The sequence below is a fragment of the Boleophthalmus pectinirostris genome, unplaced genomic scaffold, assembly GCF_026225935.1.
Source record: "Boleophthalmus pectinirostris isolate CB_2022bp ecotype Guang Dong unplaced genomic scaffold, ASM2622593v1 HiC_scaffold_19, whole genome shotgun sequence".
NCBI lineage: Eukaryota > Metazoa > Chordata > Actinopteri > Gobiiformes > Gobiidae > Boleophthalmus > Boleophthalmus pectinirostris.
In genome coordinates this window covers 16,566,974-16,590,330 of record NW_026571140.1, presented here as the reverse complement: position 1 = coordinate 16,590,330, position 23,357 = coordinate 16,566,974, and the positions used below count along the sequence as shown (strand labels likewise).

General features: G+C 38.1%; 1 protein-coding gene across 1 annotated transcript in view; it reads right to left on the bottom strand.

The window, feature by feature from the left end:
* Positions 1 to 23,049, bottom strand: part of LOC110175411 (synaptosomal-associated protein 25-B-like) — a 25,775-nt gene extending 2,726 nt beyond the window's left edge. Inside the window, exons 1-5 of the mRNA XM_055155004.1 lie at positions 22,920 to 23,049; positions 11,956 to 12,062; positions 11,270 to 11,311; positions 5,632 to 5,680; positions 1,729 to 1,846 (exon numbers count right to left, since the gene is read on the bottom strand). Coding sequence (XP_055010979.1) covers positions 1,729 to 1,846; positions 5,632 to 5,680; positions 11,270 to 11,311; positions 11,956 to 12,027 — 281 coding nt within the window. The 5' untranslated portion in view covers positions 12,028 to 12,062; positions 22,920 to 23,049. The remainder of the gene's footprint in view (positions 1 to 1,728; positions 1,847 to 5,631; positions 5,681 to 11,269; positions 11,312 to 11,955; positions 12,063 to 22,919) is intronic.
* Positions 23,050 to 23,357: the final 308 nt, after the last annotated feature.

Here is a 23,357-nt window from a genome sequence, read left to right as displayed (position 1 = left end):
CTAAGCCCTTCATTTCATCTGGATGCATAAAGCTGCAGAACTATTTGATGAAATAGGCACATGTCTTATTATCCTTGTTTAGGTGAGAGAAGAATGAACAAACTGCACAGGTCTTACTACTAAGTAAACAAAACAGATGTTCAACGTGTTAGACTCATAGCTCTTGAGTTATTTGACCCACGACTGCAATGTGGATAGTGTAGATCAGATGGCATGACATAATCGCAGGATTACATAACAAGTGTTTCATGAAAAGAGTGATACAGGAGCTAAAGTAAAAACAAGCTATATCTACAAATCCATATTGTCTTGTGTTTTCTTATAGCTTGTGTGTGTCCAGACTTGCTCAGACATGACTCAGTAGCCATAGTTTGGCTGACAAAGGATCCATTTATTTAGGTTCCATTGCAGACATCACACAAAAGTTAAAGTTAAAATGAAACATGAAGCACGAATTTTCGGTGATATGTCTGTGCTCAACTGAGAAATTTGCCTCACTCCTGCATGGTAGATTTGGTTATGTGAGACAGACAGGGAGTAGAAATGGGTAATCAAATAGTTTCATAAATGTTGTTCAACATCCTAGCTTTAAAGCATTGAAAGTTCAGACTGATGATCAAAGAAGCTGTATGGGACACAGAATGTACAGTAATTAAATAAGTGCAAAAGGCAACTATTTGATGTGTTTTCCACACACAGCACATGTCACATTGGAGAGTGTGGAACAGGGGCCTGGATAAGGTTCAGTGTATGTGTCATTGTGAGTTAGTGCTTTGCTTCAAACTGCTGCTGTGCTGATGCTGCTATACCTGTGGGAAAAAGAATGTCTCATCCAATGAACAATGAAGGGCTTTAGGGACCACATCCCCAAAGATAAAGCATTTGGCATGTTTATGTTGATGCACGCATCAAACTTTACCTGGGCTTAGTCTGGGGCACAAAGATAGAACTGTGCTTGCATTAAAGGGGCACCATGTAACTTTTCTGATGGAGAGTCCAACACCTGCTTGTGTCCATGGAGATGACATTCCTTTGCCATTAATTCTCCATAGGACGTCATTGAACATATATTTCTAATTTCTGTATTATTGGAAAAACATGCCTTTTTACTGCAAGCAGGGTTGCCTCTCCACAGAGAGTAGCTTAGCATGGTGGTATCTATCGCAATTATTTTGCAAGACAGATAAAAACAATATATTGTTACAGTTTGTTGTGTGTTACTTTGAATGGCAAGATTAATATTGTAACTTAAGTTAATTGTTGTTTTGTTTTTATTGTCTTATAATGAAAACATGGCTTCTGTCTATGTACCCCAAACTCTCACAAGTGCATGCTGTGTGCCACCGTATGCAGGACGACGGATATAGAGACATGCAGTCAGGCCACACATGCTGCACCTACTTGTTACAGGGACATGAACATAGACCACAGAACTGTCCTAGATTGTTCAAATTTTTTTCTGCATCCTTCATGTCCTTATTGATCTGGTCCATCCCCTCCTCGATGCGCTCCAGTTGTTCTGATTACCAACACATTGTCATTTTCCCAGCAAAAGAACGGAAGCACGTGAGAGAAAAGAAAGGATGGGGTATCGGGATGGGCAGGGTTTGAAGGGATAAAGAGGGAGAGACAAAAAGAGACATTGACTGTGACAAAATAGACATGTGACATCACCATCACCACCAGCACTGGACAGGTAAGAACGTGGGGCTCCTGGCTGGTACCTACTTTTTAATACATGGGCATATCAGACCACAGCATTGTCCTATATCTTTTAAATCTTTCTCGGCCTCCTTCAGGTCTGCGTTGACCTTGTTCATGCCCTCCTCCACACGATCAAGTTGTTCTGGTGAGGACAAAGCCATGAGAGCAAATGAAATTAATGGGACTAGCTTTCTTTGGAGGGATGCTGCACTAAAGTACACTATTGTATGGAAGGCACAGTGCAGAAGACAAAGCAAGGCAATAGGTGCATAAGAAGGCTGAACATGCAGAGGTGGGTAGTATATTTACTTGAATAACTTTGTAATAAAACTGTACATCTTGGAATAGTTACTGTACTATTACTTAAGAAGAGGTTTGGTTACTTTTTCCACTGTGAGTAAGCCTACAACTGACTTTATGTTAAGCTTTCTGTACAATATCAGATGATTTGAACCTTTGTGTTTCTTACACCACTCCTTCAGATATGAATTCTTTTTCTTATTTTTGTAGTCTATTCTTTGAAAATATACAGTTGTGTGCATAATGTGATGTTTTGTCCTTCCATTACATTAACATTAAAATAGAATTTAGATTAAAATTATAATTAAGACAGTTACTCATTAGTAGATTTTTACTCTTAGGTCATTTTCACACCGGTAGTTCGATTATTTGGTCCGCACCAGGCAATAAAATTGTTATTATGTAGCAAATACACTCCAGTGTGGTCCGCGTTCACACCGGCAAACGAACCAAAATTGGTTCGGTTGAAGTGTCTCGGGGATACCTCCAGTTATCAACACCGATGTTCCTGTTAAAACCACGGGCCGTCCTCATCTCAAATGATCATCATGAGCTCATAAAACAGCAACATGTAGAACTTTGTTCAAACTCACCGCACATCAGTCCTGAGTTCGGGTAACAGCAGCAGCCAACAGCGCTCACAGTAGCGCGCAGCTCCTCAGGACGGGGCTGGGGTCTGGTCCTTGGTCTTCTGTCGTCCTACAAGCGCGTTGGTCAGGTAAGTCCGGAGGCTCTGTCCTTCATGTGCTGGTTCCAAACGGTGGCGAGCAAGACCAGTGCGCAGTGGACTGGGTCTAAGCGGGAATGTTCCGTCGTCTGCGCGCTGGTTCTGTGCGGGGAAAGTGAGAATGCGCTGTGGACTACCTACAGGTCTGTGCGGGCTACTCCGGTCCTCCGCGCTCAAGAATCGCGGCTGGTTCCGAGGTAATGCAGCATCCGGACAGAAGCGTGAGTCCAGTTTGGTTTGTTATATGTTGTTCTGACGGTCAGTCCTTGGCGCATTTGGTTCTTCCCGGGGAAAGCGCTTCCTCAGGTCGAGGCTCCCCGCTCCAGCTCCTCTGAGCCCGGCCTAAACAGGAGCTGCTCCCGCTGGTTCGGGACTATGGTTTGGATCTAGTCCGACTGTATTTCTCACACTAGGCTAAAAACAGGGACTTTTTAAAGTTGTATCAACTGAATAGGCTATTGCCTATTGCCATGAAATTATTTGGTTAATTGAAGCCTAAAATAACAAATGCTGGTTGCTACGTGAACACGGGAAACACCGGGGCTTCTCTTTTTGACTCACTCTGGAGCCACACGATCGCACACTGGTACTTGCTCTGATCTTTGTGTATTACATTCTCTGTATTGGCCATTGTTGGTAAAATAATTAGAAAATGAATCGCTGCTGCGTCTGGACAACAATCTGTTACTGCGCTGGAGTCGTACAGCGCGTCACTTCAGGCAGAGGAGACGCGTTTCCTCTCATGATGCATTTCGAATAGTCCGTTTGGACCTACTGTCTATGGTTTGGACCCGGGTTCGCGTTCACACCAGAGGAACCGCACCAAAGTTGGTCATTTGGTGCGGATTCAAGCAAACCGAGACCACCTCTTTTATGCAGTCTCGGTCCGCTTGATTTGGTTCGGGTCCGAGTCCGATTGACGCGTTCACACCAACGCAAACGAACCGAACTAACCACTTTTGGTTTGGTGCGCACCAAATACTGTCGGTGTGAAAACACCCTTGGACCATTACTTTGGACTTATAGTAATATTAGTAGTAACTACACTTTTACTTGAATAAAATTTTTTTAGCTACTCTGCCCACCTCTGACGCTATTGCTCTTGTGTTGCATTCTGGGTTCTGGTTCGAGCAGTTTCTTTGGGTAAGTTTGTCTCTACAAATTTCTTGCATGGTTGCTAAATGTAGATTGAGGTATCACTAAGTAGTCCATATAGATAGAATAACATGCTGTTTGAATTTGATCAAATATAAATATCAAATATAAATTTTAGAGGGACATTGTTCTAGATAGACAGTTGAGATCTAAATCAAAGTAGGGATGTTCTAATGGGGCATAGATGCACAAAGTCACCCTGTATACCCATCACATACGGACTATAAAAAGCTCTCATTCAAGGTCAAAGGCGCGTTCTCTCAGGTTAATGGTTCTAGTGTGGGAGAGTGTAGCCAATAATCTTTGTCATGTGCAAAAGTTACGGCTTCAAGGTGGAACTGAGGTTGAAGACATGATTACATCATGTCCTTACCAAAGTTGAACTGGAAGACTCTCCAAAGATCCTTTGCCCATTTGAGTTGTGTTGAATTCATTCACAGTAACATTAATTAACATTACTGCCTATTGCAATTTAAATATATAGGACTATGGTCCCAAATGCAGATCATGAAGTGAGAGGAAAAAAATTAAAGTAGAAGTTGTTTATGTCATGCTTCTTCTGAACTGCCTTAGAAACCGTAGCAACACAGACTCCTCCCCTCCACTGAGATTACAGAATAAGGGCTTCCTTCCTGATGGTTACCTAGGTAGAGTGAAGGCAAACAATGAGCTCATCACTTGTGTGTGCCACTTTTATTCACTAACACAGGTAAACATGAGCTATATGAAGAGAAGATTTTCATTATGTGGGACTGGGCTGATTTTTCTGGTAGAAACATTTTTAAGACATGAAAGAAAGTATGCCAAAAATCATTTTCAAAACACGCTGTTCCCTTAGCTTCTTGGCTGCATTGGAACAGACATTGGCACAGTCCTTGATGATGTTTATTCAAATTACTGTTTTACTATACTTTCTTATATTTATGTGCATATGTGTATGCACATAAATATACACATACACAATCCCAGTTATTAGTTATAGTTTGAGCAACACTCATTAGTTTGCATAGTCATCTACTGAATATTGTTTATTGTAATGTGTTCTGCTAAAATCTGGCAATAATTTTAAAAATGAGCCAAAACAACACAAAAGTAGAGAAATATTCAGCATAAAAAAGAAAAAGTGAGATAAATGGAGGATGGTGTATAAAGGACTTCAGCTGCAGGGAGAGGTAATTTAAAACTAAGAATTGATTGCAGTCTTATGAGAATGGCATGAGCTCAGGCAGTGGTAGTCATTTCTCTGGAGGGCAGAGTATGGAGAGGAACATAGAGGGCAGAGGGGGCATGTACAATTGGCAGGCCAATTAGCTCTACTGGACATGCAACTGAGCACCAGCTTACCTAAAAGTTGTATAAAATATATATCTGAGGTCTTATATTGCACAACTCTTAGAACAGTGTATTAAAAGAAACTAAAGTATGGACTATCTCCCAAAAGGCAGCTAGAGTTTAAACTATACAACCTTTGTACATCAATAACAATAGGCAATAGTAATATGGTAATGAAGTAAATTATATCTATAGTAGCAGTAGTAGTAGTAGTAGTAGTAGTAGTAGTAGTAGTAGTATAAGGATCAGTTTTATCATTAGCAGAGTTTTATATGATAAATAAAGAATTTAATGGTCATCAGGTTAAACTTTTTTGCATAGAAATATAGGTTAATTTACTATGTACTTTCACATAATTAAGATTAATTGCTTGGACAGCTTGTGGTGAGCAATCTCTACTTGAAACAACTTACCTCCCTGTTCGTCCAACATGACGAGAGTCCTGATGCCGGCATCTTTGCTCTAACAGACAGAGAGAGAGGAAAAGAGGAAAAAGAGGAAAAAGACACTGCATAAGTTAAGGTCAGTTGAGACAACACAACTGTGAGAGCAGCAGGCCAGCATCAAATTACAGAAAGAAAAATGCTTTTGGTACACATTTATAGTATATGGGAATAACATTATTATTAACATTATTTTCACATGAGAAGTTCTAAACTATATATCTTACATTCATCACCTGAATAGTATATGTTGCATGTTGCATTGTTTATTGGCAGGCTTTTTAAAAAATCTAGACTAGATTAAGTACTTTATAATAACTAATTCTGAATAAAGGATGTGCAAAAATTGTACTTGTTTTATTTTAAAAAATGATTCAGTAACTACTTAAAGGGCCCATATTATGCTATTTTCTGATTTTTGTTATGTTGTTGTTTCCTCATCAAAAACATACCTGCAGTTGAGTTTTGTTTAACACACAAACCCTGCATATTTAGTTATTCACTCAAGCGGAAAATCCTCCATCTTGTGATGCCATGTGGTAATACAGGAGGTGCTTCTCTGTGCTTTAAAACCCCATACACCTTCACTAGAAACACTTGGATGATTTTAGCTCTGAAATTGCCAGTCTCCAGTGAACAAAAGCTCAAAGGTAGCTGCAAATTGAGAAATATTGCTTCATGACATCACAAGGTGGAAAAGAGCATTTTGAGCTTTGGAGATGTAGCCAGGATTACTCAAATGTGTGAATGAAGCAAAACATAACTCCAGGTATGTTTTTGACAAAGAAACAGCATTCTAACATGGCTTAAAGCTCACAAGACTATATTTAGTATAATATAGGACTTTAAATTAAGGGTTAGGAGTTAGGATCAGGGCAATTATTAAAGTAATTACTAAACCTGAATAATCCTTAATAAACTATTTGTTCATTATAAAGTCTTTGTTATATTGTTACTGACTATTGTAATGTTTCATATAGTTGTATATAAACTTTGTGTGGCTCAGGAGGTTGATGGTTCAAATCTATAAATTTATACTTGCGATGACTAAGTTCTTGAAGCTATGAGACTGATGCATTATTACTCAATGGAGAAAGTGCCATTTACTTCCAAACTACTTTGTTTTGGAAGACAAGTACACTTATTGAAGTACTACATCCCAAGCACAACAATAGAAACTTGTCCCAACATATTCATTGTGTTAAGTGGGCTGACACCAAATAGGTGATATTGACAATGACAAATCTCCAGTAATATAAGAGAGCAAACTGGCACACAAATTAAATATATGGAGTTTAAAGCGTAGACATTCATCTACTGTATAATAACAATGGTAACCAGTATAGTGGTATGCTCTGGCTATGCTCTGAAAGATATTAAGACCAAATACCCTTTAGCTCACGCATCAACAGTTTCAGATCAAAATGTGCACTGACCTTCATGTAGGGAGGACAGATAGACGCCAGTACAGTGTAGGCACACTGACACTGATATTTGTATCAATCAAACTGTGACTGTGAAGCAATCTGCTGCCGATAAATGAGATACCATGTCTTGGAAATATTGACTGGACTGAAATACAGTAGGCTAAAACTAGAAACCCTGAAAGCAAGATCTCTACCAAATCATATAGTTTGGGTCTGAGTGTGATGATAGAAATCCACAACAGAAACACATGTTCAGTATATGTGCCCTATATATCACTATATGATAACACTTCCTTGTCTCCATAGTGATGTTATTGTGTTGCCTGGAATGTTTCATAGTGTAGCATTAAACTCATCTATCCTCATGGAGCCATGCGGGTAATGCCACCGGGCCAGGTAACACGTCAGATGTGTTGAGAGGAGACCTCGCTCACAAGAATGCATGCTTTCATAAATATTGATGATGCAGTAAAATCAGTCATAACTAAATAAATGAATTACTGCCATACTCTCAAATACTGCATGCAAGAAAATGAATAACATTTCCATGGAGATAAGCAGGTTGCAGACGCCACCAGAAAAGTTACATAGTGCACCTTTATCGTACAGTATACTTGGCCTATATTTAAATGACCAATGTATTTTTTTTTTCTTTGACTATTTGATATTTCACATTCAGCAATAATATATTTAAATGGTCAGTTTTCAATCTAAACTCTTTAAATAAAAAGGTAAATAGTGTGCTAGCACAGTGTAAAGTCTTCATATATCACAATGTAAAAGCATTAGGGCCACTACACAGCAACACTGCATGAGGTGACATTTAGACAAAGTTCCTTGTATCTTGCTATTGATTCCTCCATTGAGATATCCACTAGCCTGTCTCCTGGAATCTATCCTAATTGGGTCAGAGGGAAGCACTGTTGTGAGTCACATGTTTTACCTGCTGAACCTCTAGTGGACAAATGTATGCTAAGGACTGCCAAGGATGTATGTTGTAATCATCTCATAATAATTTGATGTAAAAAGAGGATTGTATGTAAGTACGTATTGTAAAGAATACACATTGTAAAGTGATGGTGGAAATACAAACCTGCTAACCCACTGATTGTTATGCTGAGAAGCTCATATACATAAAACACTAAAATAAGAAATATGTGTAATTGGCATGATAGAATTATTGTGTTTTTTATAATTATTTAAAAAGCTATTTATAATTGCTATACTAAAATATGTTGGAGAATGACCACTTTAATGCCCCTCCACAGATCTTAATACCTTAAAATATCATACAATGGTAATTTTGAGAATAAGGCCCTTAGGCTTATGAGGTTAACCAGTGCACACAGAGTTCAGGGCACTAGCTATTTTGCCTCTTTCCAACTACAATCATGCTTTATTCATAAACAATGTGCATGTTGTTATTTCATTTTTCAAAGATAACATTTCTCAAAAAAACTTGACTCTCTTCATTGCTGCGTCACTGAATAGGTTTCCAATATCACACTGCAGTGCCATATCAGATGAGCCAGCCGCGGAGGCTGCTACCATTTTTACAAGCTCATTTCTTAACAGCACTCTCTCCTTCATCTAATCACTGTACATGATGTAGCAGAAAGACACCACATGGGTCAGTGTTAGCGGGAGGAGCACTCAAGCATTTCCCGCTCTCAACCGTATGAAAGGTCAGGGCTCGCCGTGGCACTAAAAGAATTATGGGCTGCATTTGCATGAGACAAGGGCACATCACATCACTCAGTGCAAGTGCTGGTACAGTTTGGCCACTTACCTACTTGCATAAGGACAATAAGGTAATAAAAGGCGGCTAGTCTTACCAATGCAAACTGTAAATCCTAAAGCCATTGCCCTCTATGCATTTCTAATGAGACTCTATGCATCAGTCCATAGGTATTAGGATGACAGGCGGACAGAGGAGGGATGTGTTATGGATATGTTCAATTACTGACTAATCAACTACATACGTGGCGGGTGAAGAGTAACAAGGTGGGTGTGCTCCTTATGGGATTATGTCTAGAATAAAAAGTAAAAGGATTTGCATATTACTTCCAAAATCAGCTTTTGGTGTTATTTTGAGGACTGTAATTAATTCTGAACAAAACACATTTGTGAGAAAGGTATAATGGGAAAGTAAATAAACATACAGGAAACAAGAATCAAAGCTAGAAGCATGCCTAGAGCACAGACCACTGCCAAGGTGCAAATCCAGTCTTACAATTGTAAAAGCAAGTATAGTGCTCAGACATGCTCTCAAATGTTTCAATTCAGGATTAATTTCTCTTTCAGCCAAGTCAAGTTAACTGAGCTAAAACATTCCTCTTAAATTATTTGGCACAACTAAGTAGCCAATTTGTTGCTTTATCAAGTGAAATTGGTCTCTTGTTAAGCACTGTTGGATCTAAGCCGTAGTCCACAAAGAGAGCTTTAGTTCATATACATCCAACAAATTTTATACTTAGAAACCTTTCCAAAATCTACGTTGAAATTTTATTGCTATCAAATCATTCTTAGTTAACATCAGTGCCAGAACTTGAGATTACGTAGAAAAAATAAATAAATAAAAATACAGCACTGCACAACACAGCAAAACCTAAATTTTCAATACCTGCAGTATATAGTAGGCTATATCATCAAACTATCAGGAGCAGAGCAACCTATAACAAGCAGACAGTGATCTATATTATCAGGGTGATCACTATACCACTGTTGCTGCTGCCTGCAAGCTCTCCACTTATTCAGTTAGTGCTCAGTAATCTTCACTATAAGCCTTTTTAAAGGGGCAGGGGTCACGCAGGGAGGGCACGTGTGTTTTCCTACTTAAAGTGCACCGTTGGGTCACACACTTTCCAAGTCACGTTAAGCCTCAGGACTTTACTGTTACTTACTAAATACTTGTATTACAGGTTTCTTATGGTTCTAAATTAGTATAGAAACTACAATACAATTAGATAACAATGGTGCAGTGGCATTTTCAAACTGTGTAGGAACTGTTGGAGGGAACAAAAGACTCTTCCTTGGCATTATCCTTAAAGGTCGCTTCTTCAGCCCCTGCAGGTGTAAGGTCAGGGCTGATGATAAGGCACTGTGGAGGCCAGCATTAAAGACACTAGGTTTAGGACAGTTCATAAAATTAAAAAAGAGGATACAGATCCACTCATGCTGCTGGTTTAAAGCATTAGAATGCCAGGAAGAAGTAAAGTAAACATTGCACTGCAGTCCACAGCAAGGCAAAACCAAAGAACCCACCATCTTTGTCTGGAGAAGTCTTGGTGTTTGATGTGATGCTAAATAGAAATAAATGAACATTTCAGTTTGCTTTATTTGACTGAAAGGAAGGTCCTGTAACCGGCAGTTAGGGGACACATATAAGACTCATGTGAGGCTGATTTTGCTTTCATACTAGGTGTTCATCTTAAGAACTAAAACACCAAATTATAACATTAACAACTTGGCCACGATGTCCAATGTTCTTGTAATTAAGAATAAATTGACATTACTACTGATATCAATAAAGGTTATATTTGATTTGGACATGTCATATGTGGGGACACAACTCATGTTCATGGAATTTAAATCTAAATCTTACATACAGTTCCAGGTGGTCAAAATGTTGCTAAACTACATAATGACTAATACAATACCTCCCACAGGTTTTGACATTATCCATGCAACCAAAATCAAGTCCCTTCATGTGTCTTATGGACGTTTTTCAGCAAATTTCTCTGAGTGAATAATAATTTCAAAGGTGAATTTAGATAAGAAGACGTATTAAGTATTCAAAGGACACAATTTTGGCTGTGTGTGGACCATGACAATCTAATAGTGTCTGACATTTTCCACATTTTCACTGTTGCCCTTCAGCACTACACGGCGCTACTCAAGGACTTTTTAGAATCTACCGTTTCAATGTGACCTCAACTGACTCCATTCAATAGGAGTAAAATAGAGCCACATAAATAACACATGTAGTACCATGGTGTGTAGAGTTTTGGCAGTGAAAAAAATTGCAGCTGGTGTCCCTAGAGGTTACTAACATACTAATGTTATGTATTCATTAATTATCCAACATATTGCTTGCTTGTTTTCTCACAACAATTTTACCCTTGCTATCAGCTTAGTGGCTGCAACTTGTATGTATTTTGCTATAGTAACAAGGTACTCACCTCTTCAACCAATGCCAGCATACGCCGAGTGCTTTCCAGAGACTGTGTGAAGAGAAAGAGACAGGAAACTAGTGAATTTATGAATGAAATAAAACACAATCACATATTATTTTCTATGAACTTATTAATCACCAAAGTAGTTGTTGAACTAATAATCTCCATAGATCCTCTTGATCTATAATCCTTGCTTTTCACTTGTCTCTGCTCCTCCTGCCCCTATGGCCCTCATCCATCAGCTCTCCTGTGCTTCTGTCATATTCACACAGCTCTTTGGCTCTGCTTTATCTGCTCATGAATGTTTAATAATGCCATTTGAGCTGCTCTATTATTCCTGTGCTTAAAATGATCTCCTTCCTGAATTCCTTTTTGCTCATTAACATAGGTTTAGTTTGCCCTTCACCAAAAGGACCCCACATGATGAGGGGTACTTACGACTTACAAAAATAGTAACACATACTAGTAGTCTACATATAAAGAGTGACAGGGGTTTCTCTATGTGGGTAACAACATTGCATTTTTCCTATATTTAATTTCAAATACGCTTTGTTCCAAAAGCTGATGGCAAACTAATGCATTTTTTCCTGATTCAGATTGTCTGAACTGTTCAAAGGAAATGACTGCAGCTAGATTTGTGCACTAATTTCCAGAAAAAAAAAAATCTTTAAAATAAGAGTGAACCATGTTACCTCGTCAGCTATCTGGTCTGCACGTGTCTGCAGGTCGGCTAGCTCATTACGCATGTCCGCTTCGTCCGCCATGGTAACTGTGGAGTTTGGACCTCAAAAGTGAAATACTGCAAAAGAGACGCAGAAATCAGTATTGGCAAGTTTGGCAAGTATTACTGTTTCAAAGGAAAAGCTCTGTCTGGCACCAAATTTTGAATATTTTTTAATAGAATGCAAGAATAGTTCTGTACTTATTATTTACGGACAACAGCAAGTTTAAATAGCTTCATGCTAAGCCTATAGAGTCTTTTCTTTTACCTCAATGATTATTAAGCTCACAACAATAACACTTGTGCAACTATATTCACCAGCAAGCGGCCTACATTAATTAAACTGAGACAAAATTTATGCTCTTGGATGCTACAATCAATTTTTTTTACCTGCTTAACTGCTTAATTACTATTTGCTATTCACTGGTTTATTCACTGGTTTCAGAACTTGACTTTTTCATGCTAGGCACACCATTTTTGTCCTATTCTATGTGAAATGTTAACTGATGGTCCAAGTTTTACTCACTTGAAATCCCATGGATACAATTGTACTGTACCAAACAACAGTTAGGTAATACTTCTTTGAATCTTATTTTATTTTCCGAGGACTATACTTGGGGGCAAACACGGGAATCACATGTATGGATATAATGCATGTATATCCTTGACACAGCCTTAAAAAGGTATATTTGGTGTGTCAAAGACTGCTCTCAGACACATGTTCAGCAGTTTTCACACAACACATTTCCACTCCATAGACTGTCTTATGAAAAATACATGTGGATTTGAGTCTGCAGGGGCTACAAGCTGCAGCTACTGACTGGAACAAAGGTGACACCCCTCTCTGTCTGGTCCAATTATCCTTTACCTTTACTTTTCTGACCCTAGGATGCTCCTGCCAATAGAAAACATAAGCCTCTAATGAACTATAATGGGCAATTTGTGTTCTTTTTTCACATTATGTAGATAAGTTCTTACTGTAATGGGGCTTGTCATTGATATAAATTTAACCAGCTGGCAGCCTTCAGTTGAAGAGTCATTAAAGCTTGATCTAATTTAATCTATGGCAACATTCAGAGCAGCGATGGAGAATGATAGACTGTTGACTTAATCTGCTACTGCGTCCAATGGGAGGAAACTGTCGCATTTATTACAGCAAATCATATTTCCCCTGTTGCTTATAAGGGAAAATACCCATTACATCACTAAGATTATAACATTAAATCCCCTATTTAAATGCTTGTGGACTTTATATGACAAAGCAAAACCACTCTCTTTCACATAGGTGCTTGGAAGCATCATCAATCACGGTGAGAGCTGAGAGCACAAGGTCACTCAGACACACAGCTGGAGTTTTTTTTATAAAACGTCCGGCCCCGCCCTCTAGTCTGACTCCACCCACATCGTGCCACAGCTGACAGCGCAGTTAATAATTGAATGTGCAAAGGGCGAAAGGGAGAGGAAAATACAGCCACATTCTAATTCTGGATATCAGCCTTCTTTTGCATTATGGTTGTTTACATTTTGCATTGCCATCATTTGGTTGATGTTGGCAGAACAGATCTGATAGCAATGGAAGGGGGACAATAAACCAGATAAACAATATTAGAAAAACATGATAAACTAGTAATATTTACAGCATACTGTACGGTTAATTGAATCTCAGTTCCTATAGTTAGACAAAATTGAAGCAACAGATCAGATCAAGATGATTTTTATGTAGATTATTTTTGTTTGGAAGCATGGCAGAAATGACATTAAACATCACAGATATCAAATGAATTACCAGCCCTAACCCATATTAACTTTTAAGCATCTCTGATACTATGTAGTGCACTGCATGTTAGCAACAGTACTACCACATATTAATGCTATATGTTCCAGGGCCTACATCAGATGTCATAGTTGACTGACTCATCTAATGAAAAATGTGTCATCTCTCCACAGGAATGTGATTTATATGTTTTTTAAAAAAAAGGAATCATCAAGGTCATTGTGTAGGCCTATAACTCTATTATGCATGAATGTATGTTACACAGTTAATTGTTAGATGTGATTAAAGAAGTAGCAGTATACTTCCTTTCCTCATTAAAAACATACATGGAGTTGTGTTTTGTTTCATTCATTTACACACATAATTAACACACAACTGCATATTTAGGCTGAGTTCTTCTCTCAGAGACCATCTTGTAATATCGTGTGGTAATACATTAAGTGCTTCAATGTGTTTTTAAACTCAACAAATGGAATTTTCAATCTCTACTAAACAAAATGTGAAAGTTAGTTGTTAACATGAAAACTACCACTTCCTAACATAACAAAGTGGAACAGAGCATTTTCAGCTTTAGAGATGTAGACTAATAATAAACAGGCAATCATGTGTGAATGAAACAAAACACTACTCCAGGTATGTTTTTGATGATTTTTGATGAACATTCTAATATGGTCAATTTAGCATAACATAGGACCTTTAAAGGATACACAATATAACTTGAAATGTGATTGCTTTATCTGACGTTCCACTGTATGGCATAAAACTGATCAACATTGCATTTATTCAATTACAGGCGTTTTAACTGCTAGAAAATACCCCGAAGAACATGTATCTGTAGTCTGAGTATTGTCTTACCTGTAAGTTGACTGTTTCTACTTGGAGTGTGCCTGATTGGGCATGTTAACCTACTGACAGTGAGTTCCTAAACTGGTAGGTAGTCAATAGCAACAGTCCTTATGAATCACATCTCAATTTGAAAGCTGTCATCACACATTTCCAAAGCTCCAACAGCAGAACACAGAGCATGGTCGCACGCGTCAATAACACCAACATGTTTCTGTAACTGCTCCTTCCACTCGTCTCCGTCATTTGGGCTGCATTGGTATTGATCAGGCGCTGATTGCTCATCTCTTTGCATCATGTGGCCACTCACACATGTCTAAAGAACAGCCTGTGCTCTTCTCACCACTCCAAAACATTTGCTGCAATCTTCATCTTGTCCAGGCTGCTAACACCCAAAATCCAAAAAACTGACGTGACTAGCACAATTATACTGCTTATTTTCTTATTTACTACTTGACTAAAACAATGATTAGAGTGGACAAAGAAAGAGACTTATTGAATTGCAAATATTCTTAGCAGCTGAAATATAGTTTAAGAGGATTTTGTAATGCTGAACCACCAATCTTCAAATTCAAGCACTGACCATTTTTCTGTAAATGAATATGATTTTATTTCAGTTATGTCCCTTTTTTGATTATCCTGTTTAGCCACTTAGACCCTTGTCATTGGTCCCACTTATTTAGAAAATTCAGGGTTGTAACTGGCATCTCTCTTACTATTCCAGCATGTGTAATGAAAAACTGGAAATCATATGGTGCCATTGCAGTTATTATCTGTGAGCTTACTGTACAGTCCATGCATTTATGTCCCCTCACAACAATGTTTAGGTATGTGTCACTGACTTCTCTAGTCCTGAATGATAGTTAATGAGTTTTCTTAGTTGTTCCAGACAGAGAAGATTGCCCAGGCCCAGTCCTCTCCTGGATGAAGGAGGCTATACTGTACAGACTCTAGTACTACTAGACTTGGGAGCAGCAGGCTGGACCCACAGAGAGATTAAAGTCAACCGGGAAAGAGGATTTACTACTCTGTCACTCTCTCCCCACTCCATCCCGCACTTTGTGTCTCTTTATTCTGTCAGAGCCCTCATGTTAAACAGGTCACCATCCACTGCAACAAGATATTACACAATCAAAAACAAAATAATAATATATAAATTAATTAAAGCATAAACAGATTTGTAGAAAAAAACAACTTTTGACATAAATATATTGCGGTTATTAAATCAAAATGAGAAAAAAGAATACATTGTGATTTATAATGTTATAATTTGGTTTACATTAGAAATAATCATTTGACTAGTGGAGTAATTGGAAAAAAAGAACTGTCAAATATTAAAATAAAATTAGTTGGACATGTCTTGGCTAGCATAGCATTTTACTCGACAAAGCAAGCACAGATTCAAATCAGGACACTGAGATTTCCATGTTGCATCATCTCTTATTGACTTGTGGAAGTCTTAAAAGGGCAGTAATGAATTATTAATCCAAATAATTATGCAGCGCCACCACCAATGCTAAATGAATGCAATTTAGCAACCAAAACACATTCAAGCGTTGATGATAAAAAACAAGGCTAGCAGTGCCATGTGAGAAGTTTGTTGCTAACGTGGAAATAGTGTAAGCACAGTGTTCAAGCAGTTTTGGCCCTGGACTCCAGGGGGAAGGGTTGGATTAGCTCTGTCATCGACTGACACGATTAACACACGACTACAGTGCCTTGTTAGGAAGGGGACGACAGGCTATTTTAGGCGACAAAAAGAAATCCTGTCAGACCACAAATGGTGACTGAAAAGTAGATTTGAGGGGCACAAAGTTATTATAGCATTCAGTAAAGTATGCTGGTCATGTAGTATGATGTCATATTGTCCATAAACTGAGAATGGCATGTCTGGAGATAGGGGATTAGAAAGTAAAAGGGCTGACATGCTAAAGAGCTGAGCACAAAAGCAGCATGATGCCTATCAATCATGCTCCCATGTAGTGAACAGATGAGCAGTGTTTGGAAGGGGTGAGACGGGGACAGCAATGCTCCATTGAACCCAACACAAAACCAGGTCAGGCTTATCATTTGCTCATTTCACAGATTTTTAAGACTTAACCTAATTTATGGGGAAATTTGAAACTAATATTGTGGTGGCTGTACTTTCCAGTCTAGTTATGTGCTCAGAAAATGTTGGCAAAAGAGACTGTGAGCGCAGTTTGACGAAAAATTAGCGTTTCTATTCTGATGCTTTTGTGCTGCTGCCAGAGCTGTGAACAGCTCAGCAGTGAACCATGGGAGCTACACACTTTAGTGGGGCCTGTAAAAGTATTTTGTGGTTCTTATCTCAGTATGTGGGCTATAATGGTCACGGCATGGGACACGATTAATTCCTAGCATTTAAAGAAATGTGGCATTTACAAAAGTTTTATACAAATCAATCTACGATCTAACAATGTCTGGGTCTAAAAGAGGTTATGGCATTCTTATTATATGGAAAAAAGGACTAAAAACTAGAGTAATATGGAATAATAGGAAGGAATAGGAATAATAATGCAGTGTTAAATGCTCTAAAGAAATGTAAACTATAAGTGAGCATCACACCAATTTATTTTTAGGGGACCTCAAATATTAAAATTAGTTCCCTAAAGTTAGTGTCCCTAATAATATTTTTATATATAAAAAACAGGACAAAAGACAGACAAAGAGAAATATAAATAAATAAACAATAATAATAATCATCAAAAATTTTTTATATATTATATATATTATATATATATATATATATATATATATATATATATATATATATATATATATATATATACATATACAATTTGCATAATGTAAATTTATTTATTGCCATTATGTGCTTTGAGGAGGCCTGTATAAACAATCTGGATAAACTATGCCATACAGGAAATATGGCAGCTGAAATATCATGCAGGAGGAAGTGGGTCAAGGACACTGAGTGTGAGTGCTGCTTCCCCACATCACAATCTGTCCAGCATTACCCACAATGAAGACACAACCACATCATTAGTTAATTACCTATTAGCAGAGAGCATGTAAACAGGCATAAATTAATGAATGAATGAATGGCAAACACATAAGTAAAAAGTCTCATACTATGGTAGTCCTGACCAAGCATTTTTCCAAGATCTACAGATGGACTGTACTGTACTGTGGTGAACACTGCTCCGAACAAGTTGCACAACAACAATGAAGGATAGGTCAAATAGAATTCCCTAAGTGGGGAAGCCTCTACAAATTTAAATAGACTCCAAGTTATAATACAATACAAACAGTTATTGCCTTCTTACAATATGTTTTCCATTCAAATCATTTTGAATAACTTAGAAAGAATGATATATTTAATCACTATATTTGTATATATATATATATATATATATATATATATATATATATATTTTTTTTTTTTTTTTTTTTCAGTGTGGGTGGAGACCTGTTGTCTACGCTGGTGTAATTATACAGTGCTATAAAGACAACACAAGCCTATAATTATTGCTGGGTCACGTTGATGCAGCGGAGGGGGCAATGCACAGAAGCTGTCATATATAATAAGGACTCTCAGGAACATGCTGATGCTCCATGTATCACTGCAGACAGGGATCAGGTATCAGGCCATGTGCTGTGGAAGATATTTTCTACTGCTTTTCTTTTGGTTGATACTGTTACTTGGAGGTCTATCATATCACGTTTAATGGAGTGACACAAACGCATTATCTTCAAACCTGGAAGTATTACAGAAGAAACTTACATGCTGTTTTGGCTTAAATGGAATCACTATTTCTGTCAGTCTTTCTCCAGCAAAGTCAACCTGTATTTATTCATCGAGCTTTGGGAACAAAACCCATTTCCCAGCTTTAAACAGTGGTATAGATGATGGTAAATTGAACAGGCATGCCACACTTGAAGGTAGTGACCTTTGAACAATAGGTGCTGCCAGTGTGCAAACTGCAGAACAAATTAATCGGCTCCAAAAAACAACCCAATTTTTTCAGACAGTAATGCTATTTCATTTCGAGCTGATAAATGTTCATATTAAGTGCAACTTTCACACTGCTATGCACAGGTACATGCAGTACAGTAGCTCCATGTTGACCTACATGCATTATTCCAGCAAGATGTGCCAACCTACAAAGCCTGATGTGAGCTGGAGGGCTAAACCATTCAGACAGCACTGCCTTTCGCCTGGCTGCACTACACAGGAATGCAACTCAGAACACAGTTGTCTGCAATGGTCCTAATATAATGAATGTACACCACCAGAGTCAGTTGGTGTAGTTATTAAGTTAGTAATTAATAAAAGAAGTTGTAACAGAATTTTATTGCACTGTACAGTCCAGCCTGGCATCAGTTAATTATAATATGCCAAGAATGTCAGACATTGTCTATCGTTGCTTTCAAATAGTATACCTATGACTCTTCCTTATAATTGGACTATTGAAAGAATTATAAGACAATAATGGCCTACAATAAAATAAATACATAACATATATATTATTATAAATTACAGGAATAAAACTTCATACTATAACTAAAGGTAACTATTACCTTCTACCTGACAGGTGCACTATGTAATTTGTATTATGAATATGTAATCACTTTGCCTAGAATGTTCCTCATTATAGCATTAAACATTTTTTTTTAAAAACTTGGCCTGGCTGTGTCACCTGCTTGTCTCCATGGTGATGACAGATGTGACATACTGTGGAACATTCCAGGCAAAGCGATCACATTTCCATGGTAACAAGCAGGAGCGTCCCTTGTAACTGTGATAGTAATATTCATGTGTCAGCCTGCTTGTTGGGTTTGTATGTCATGTCTTGTTTATCAAGGTTCATTCTTGTTAAGCAAGTGTGAATGGAGCAACAAGGCTCACACTGTGCTGTTTTTGGCCCACAGTTCTGCCTGCCGTGACAATATGGCCTTACTGAATTAAAACATTCCCTACGGAGAGACAGGACGGACACGCGGGGAGAAATCTGCTGCGGAAAATAACAAGAAAAATATTACACAAAGATGACAAAGAAAAAAAACATTGATGTATTCTGTTTCACTTGACCAAACATTTTAATTCCCTGAAGAAGCAGTATGCAAAGACACTCAAGAACTAACAGAACAAGTCCGGTTCACACCTCTGGCCACCTGGCGAGCACCAATCAGGATGCTCCGCTAGAATTTTAACACCTTTCCACTGCAACTCACACCAAAACAAATAGTTCCTGGTAGTCGACCATTTTTGTTTTCACATCCCATCTGAGAAGAAATGATGGAGCAGATTACTATTCTGACATTTCTGCGTTATATAATCCCAGAGAGGTGGTGGGGGGGTTGAAGACAGGACAGGAGGACACGCTGGCAAATCAGATGAACACATCAGACGCTTAATGCATTATGAATGCATTGCAAACAGCAGTCAAAATGAACTATTTTGACAAAACAATAAGACAATTTTGAGGTGGACAAGCATGGGATTCAAAGCAATCATCTGAAGCCTGCAGGATAATCACCGCAAAGCTCCACTGTCCCATTCACTGAGGATAAAGCCAGGATTAATTTGTATGGCAGACACAAAATACACACATGCACACACACACTCATGGTTATGCCTCACTTACATAATGCACTTTGGCCTGCTTTTTACTTGGCCTGCTTCTTACATGCGCCTTTCTTTCTTTCTTTTTGCTGTCGTTCAGGCTCTGAGCAGCACACACACACACAACACTCCCACGTTTACTGCATGTGTTCCTTTGCTCCTCTTCTCCTCTTGCGCACATTCAAATGGACACCTGTCATCCTCAAGCAGTGTACATGCTGTTCACTTTAAACTATGTATGGGGAGGGTGTATTGTAACAGGAAATAAGATAAGGTAAAAATTAAGAACTATAGCTGCAAACGAAGGATGAGAGAATACATTAGAAATCAATTGTTTTGTTTGATAATTAGTTACTGATTGCACAAGCTATTGTTTCCCAGTGAAGACTATGGTGGCCACCTCATGGTCTAAAATGCTCCCCTCAGAGCCTAAAAACAACCTGTACTATGCATTATGAATCACTCTTGCAACAAACATTTAAAAGTAATACTGGTTATTTTGCATAATGATTAAAAATGGCAATAAACAGTATTAAATAAATTAAATACTTTATTAAGTTACTTCAGGAAGAACACATTTATTATGTATTTTGTTATCAGGAATTTTTATGCAGGTCGAGCATTGTCACTGTTTCAACAAACATGCATTGTATGGAGGCATCAGTCTTCTTGTGTTTTAAAATACAAGGTAACCAAAAAAATCTGAAAAACAGAACTAAAAAAATATTTTTACTACTTTGCAATAAAGCATTGTAGGTAATGTGAGGTGATATGGCACTAAAAATGTTAATGTGATCTGATACCTGCTACTTTTTGATATTATCATTTTGTTTCTGTTTCATGCAGCATTATGCCCAAACACAGTTTTTCCCCACCACCCTGGATTTACCAAATCACAGTGAAGTGTTAACTCTCAAAAGCAGATTTAGCAGTAGATACGTTATGTCTTAATAAGCTATATAAAGATACCTACTGATCCCAACCGTAATCTTTCTATAGAAAATTGTTATATGATTTTTTTATTTTATTTTTCATTTATCACCTCTAACTGTCACCCCTAATTGTAGGTAAGACACGTAGACTGTGTGCTGTCTTTAAATCCTTCTTATGACCTCTAGTGTTGTCTAAATAGAACTTATCCTTCTATGGACATAACACATCTATAGACCAGAGCTAGTATATCAGCCTCAAATTACAGTCTATCTGCCCCTGGGCCCTGATCGATAAGCGTAGACCAGTTCTCCATTTCCGAAGAGTTCTCTGATATGATGTGCCTGGTCAAAAGAGCTGAGGAATTGGATATATAGATATGTGTGTGTGTCTACGCTGGGGGGAAGGGGAGGCTTAGTCAGGGAAGCAGAGATGTCGCTTTGGTCTAAAGACTGGAGGAAGATGTAGAGATATTCCAAGTCCAAAGGCGATGGGAAGTCACAGCACATCCTTGTAAGATGACTGCAAGTGTGAGTAAAATGCATGTGTATCTTGTGAAGTGAACAACTCGGATGCATGATTGACTGACACGCTCTGGCATATCTAGTTTGCTACCTTCAAAAGGAAAAAAATAAATAAATAAGCAGTGACATGCAGGTTTCAGGTTTCCAAAAACAAATCTGTGCACAAAGTTCCCAGCAGTTGCTATTGCTGTGTGTTTTAGGCAGCAAATCTGGAGATGATGCCAGTCAACCATCTGGCACTTTTAGAGATAATTATCAGATGGAGCATGAGAAAAAAGGTTGTAGAAAATGTGCATGAATAAATGTGTGATAGCAGCATAGGGCATTATGAGGCTGGTTATAGGACAGCATATTTTGAGCCAAAGCAGTTGTGGATGGGTTTACAGGGGCTGAAGGAACTTATTTCATGAGAATACTCTTGATGCAAAAGAGATGTAGAAGGAAACTGGGCCCAGTAAGTATTAATTGGTACAACTGTTTTACAAACATCACCATGGTGCCACACAAAGACAGGACAGGCAGAGACACGTGTTGATCTGCTTAAGAGACTCCTGAGCTCTTTGTCCTGACTGACATTTAGATAGGGTCAAGCTGAACCAAATTACTTGCAATAAATCATTAATAAATACCATGAAGAATGTACATAACTACAATTTGAACTATAAACTCACTCTGAAAATAGCATCTATATATAAAGATGTCATATTGCTGTACCTCCTTCCTGTATGCAGAGGGACAATAAGCTTTTAGTACTTTGACAAACACTACAACTGATTGCCTGTGATTCAAAACCTCAACCACAAAGTCAAACATTTGTAATAACAGCCAAAGTCTGTGCTGAGCATCCAGTAAGAGAAATACAGGCAGCAAACTGCACAGAACACTACAGTTAGCTACTTCATAAATATTTTTCCACTGTAATATAACATGTGTTATAAATGAAAATGTAAATATTTGCCTGTCTGTTTTTCTGTCTCTGGTTTCCTACAGACTCGCTTAAGAAGCCCAAAGCGCTCCGGAGCTGTCCGCGGTGCTGATCTGATCACGACTTCGTATCAGTTCTTTCTAAATCAACTTAAGAATAAACTTCCCCTTACAAAAGAAAACAAGTTGGTAAAAACTTGTTTAACCTACATGAACTGTGTTGAACTTATTAAGTAGTCCGTTAAGTACGTATTTCAGATAAAACTGTATGGTTGTTATAATTTGAAGTTAGTAATTTAAGTAGTAGTATAAATGATGGTTTGAATAAGACTCACCAGGAACTGCTCTTTCGTTGTAAACTTGTTTCTTCTTTTAGAGGATTTTTCTCGTGTTAAAGGGGTGAGTGAAGAACCAGTCTGTCCCTGGCTCCCTTCAGCAGCACTGATCGCGGTGAAAACACTCCGCCCTGTCCCCCTTCAGGCGTAAAACTAACAGTGGCGTACGCGCTCCACATTTCCTGTACAAAAATAAGGGAGAACTTTCCTTTTTAAGCTCTCATGTTACAAAACTAAAACAAAGATGAGTCATAAAAGATTGAGTTTCTCGTGCAGTTTAAACTTTTAAACTTTAACATTCTGGCAGAAATGACTGCAAATAATCATGCCTAAATGCATATCGTAAAACAATTAATGCCCGAGCTCTTTGCTCCTATGTCTCACCTTTTAATTTGACATTCTGATCTCACAACTTCCGCCTCACTAAAGTCCCTTGTA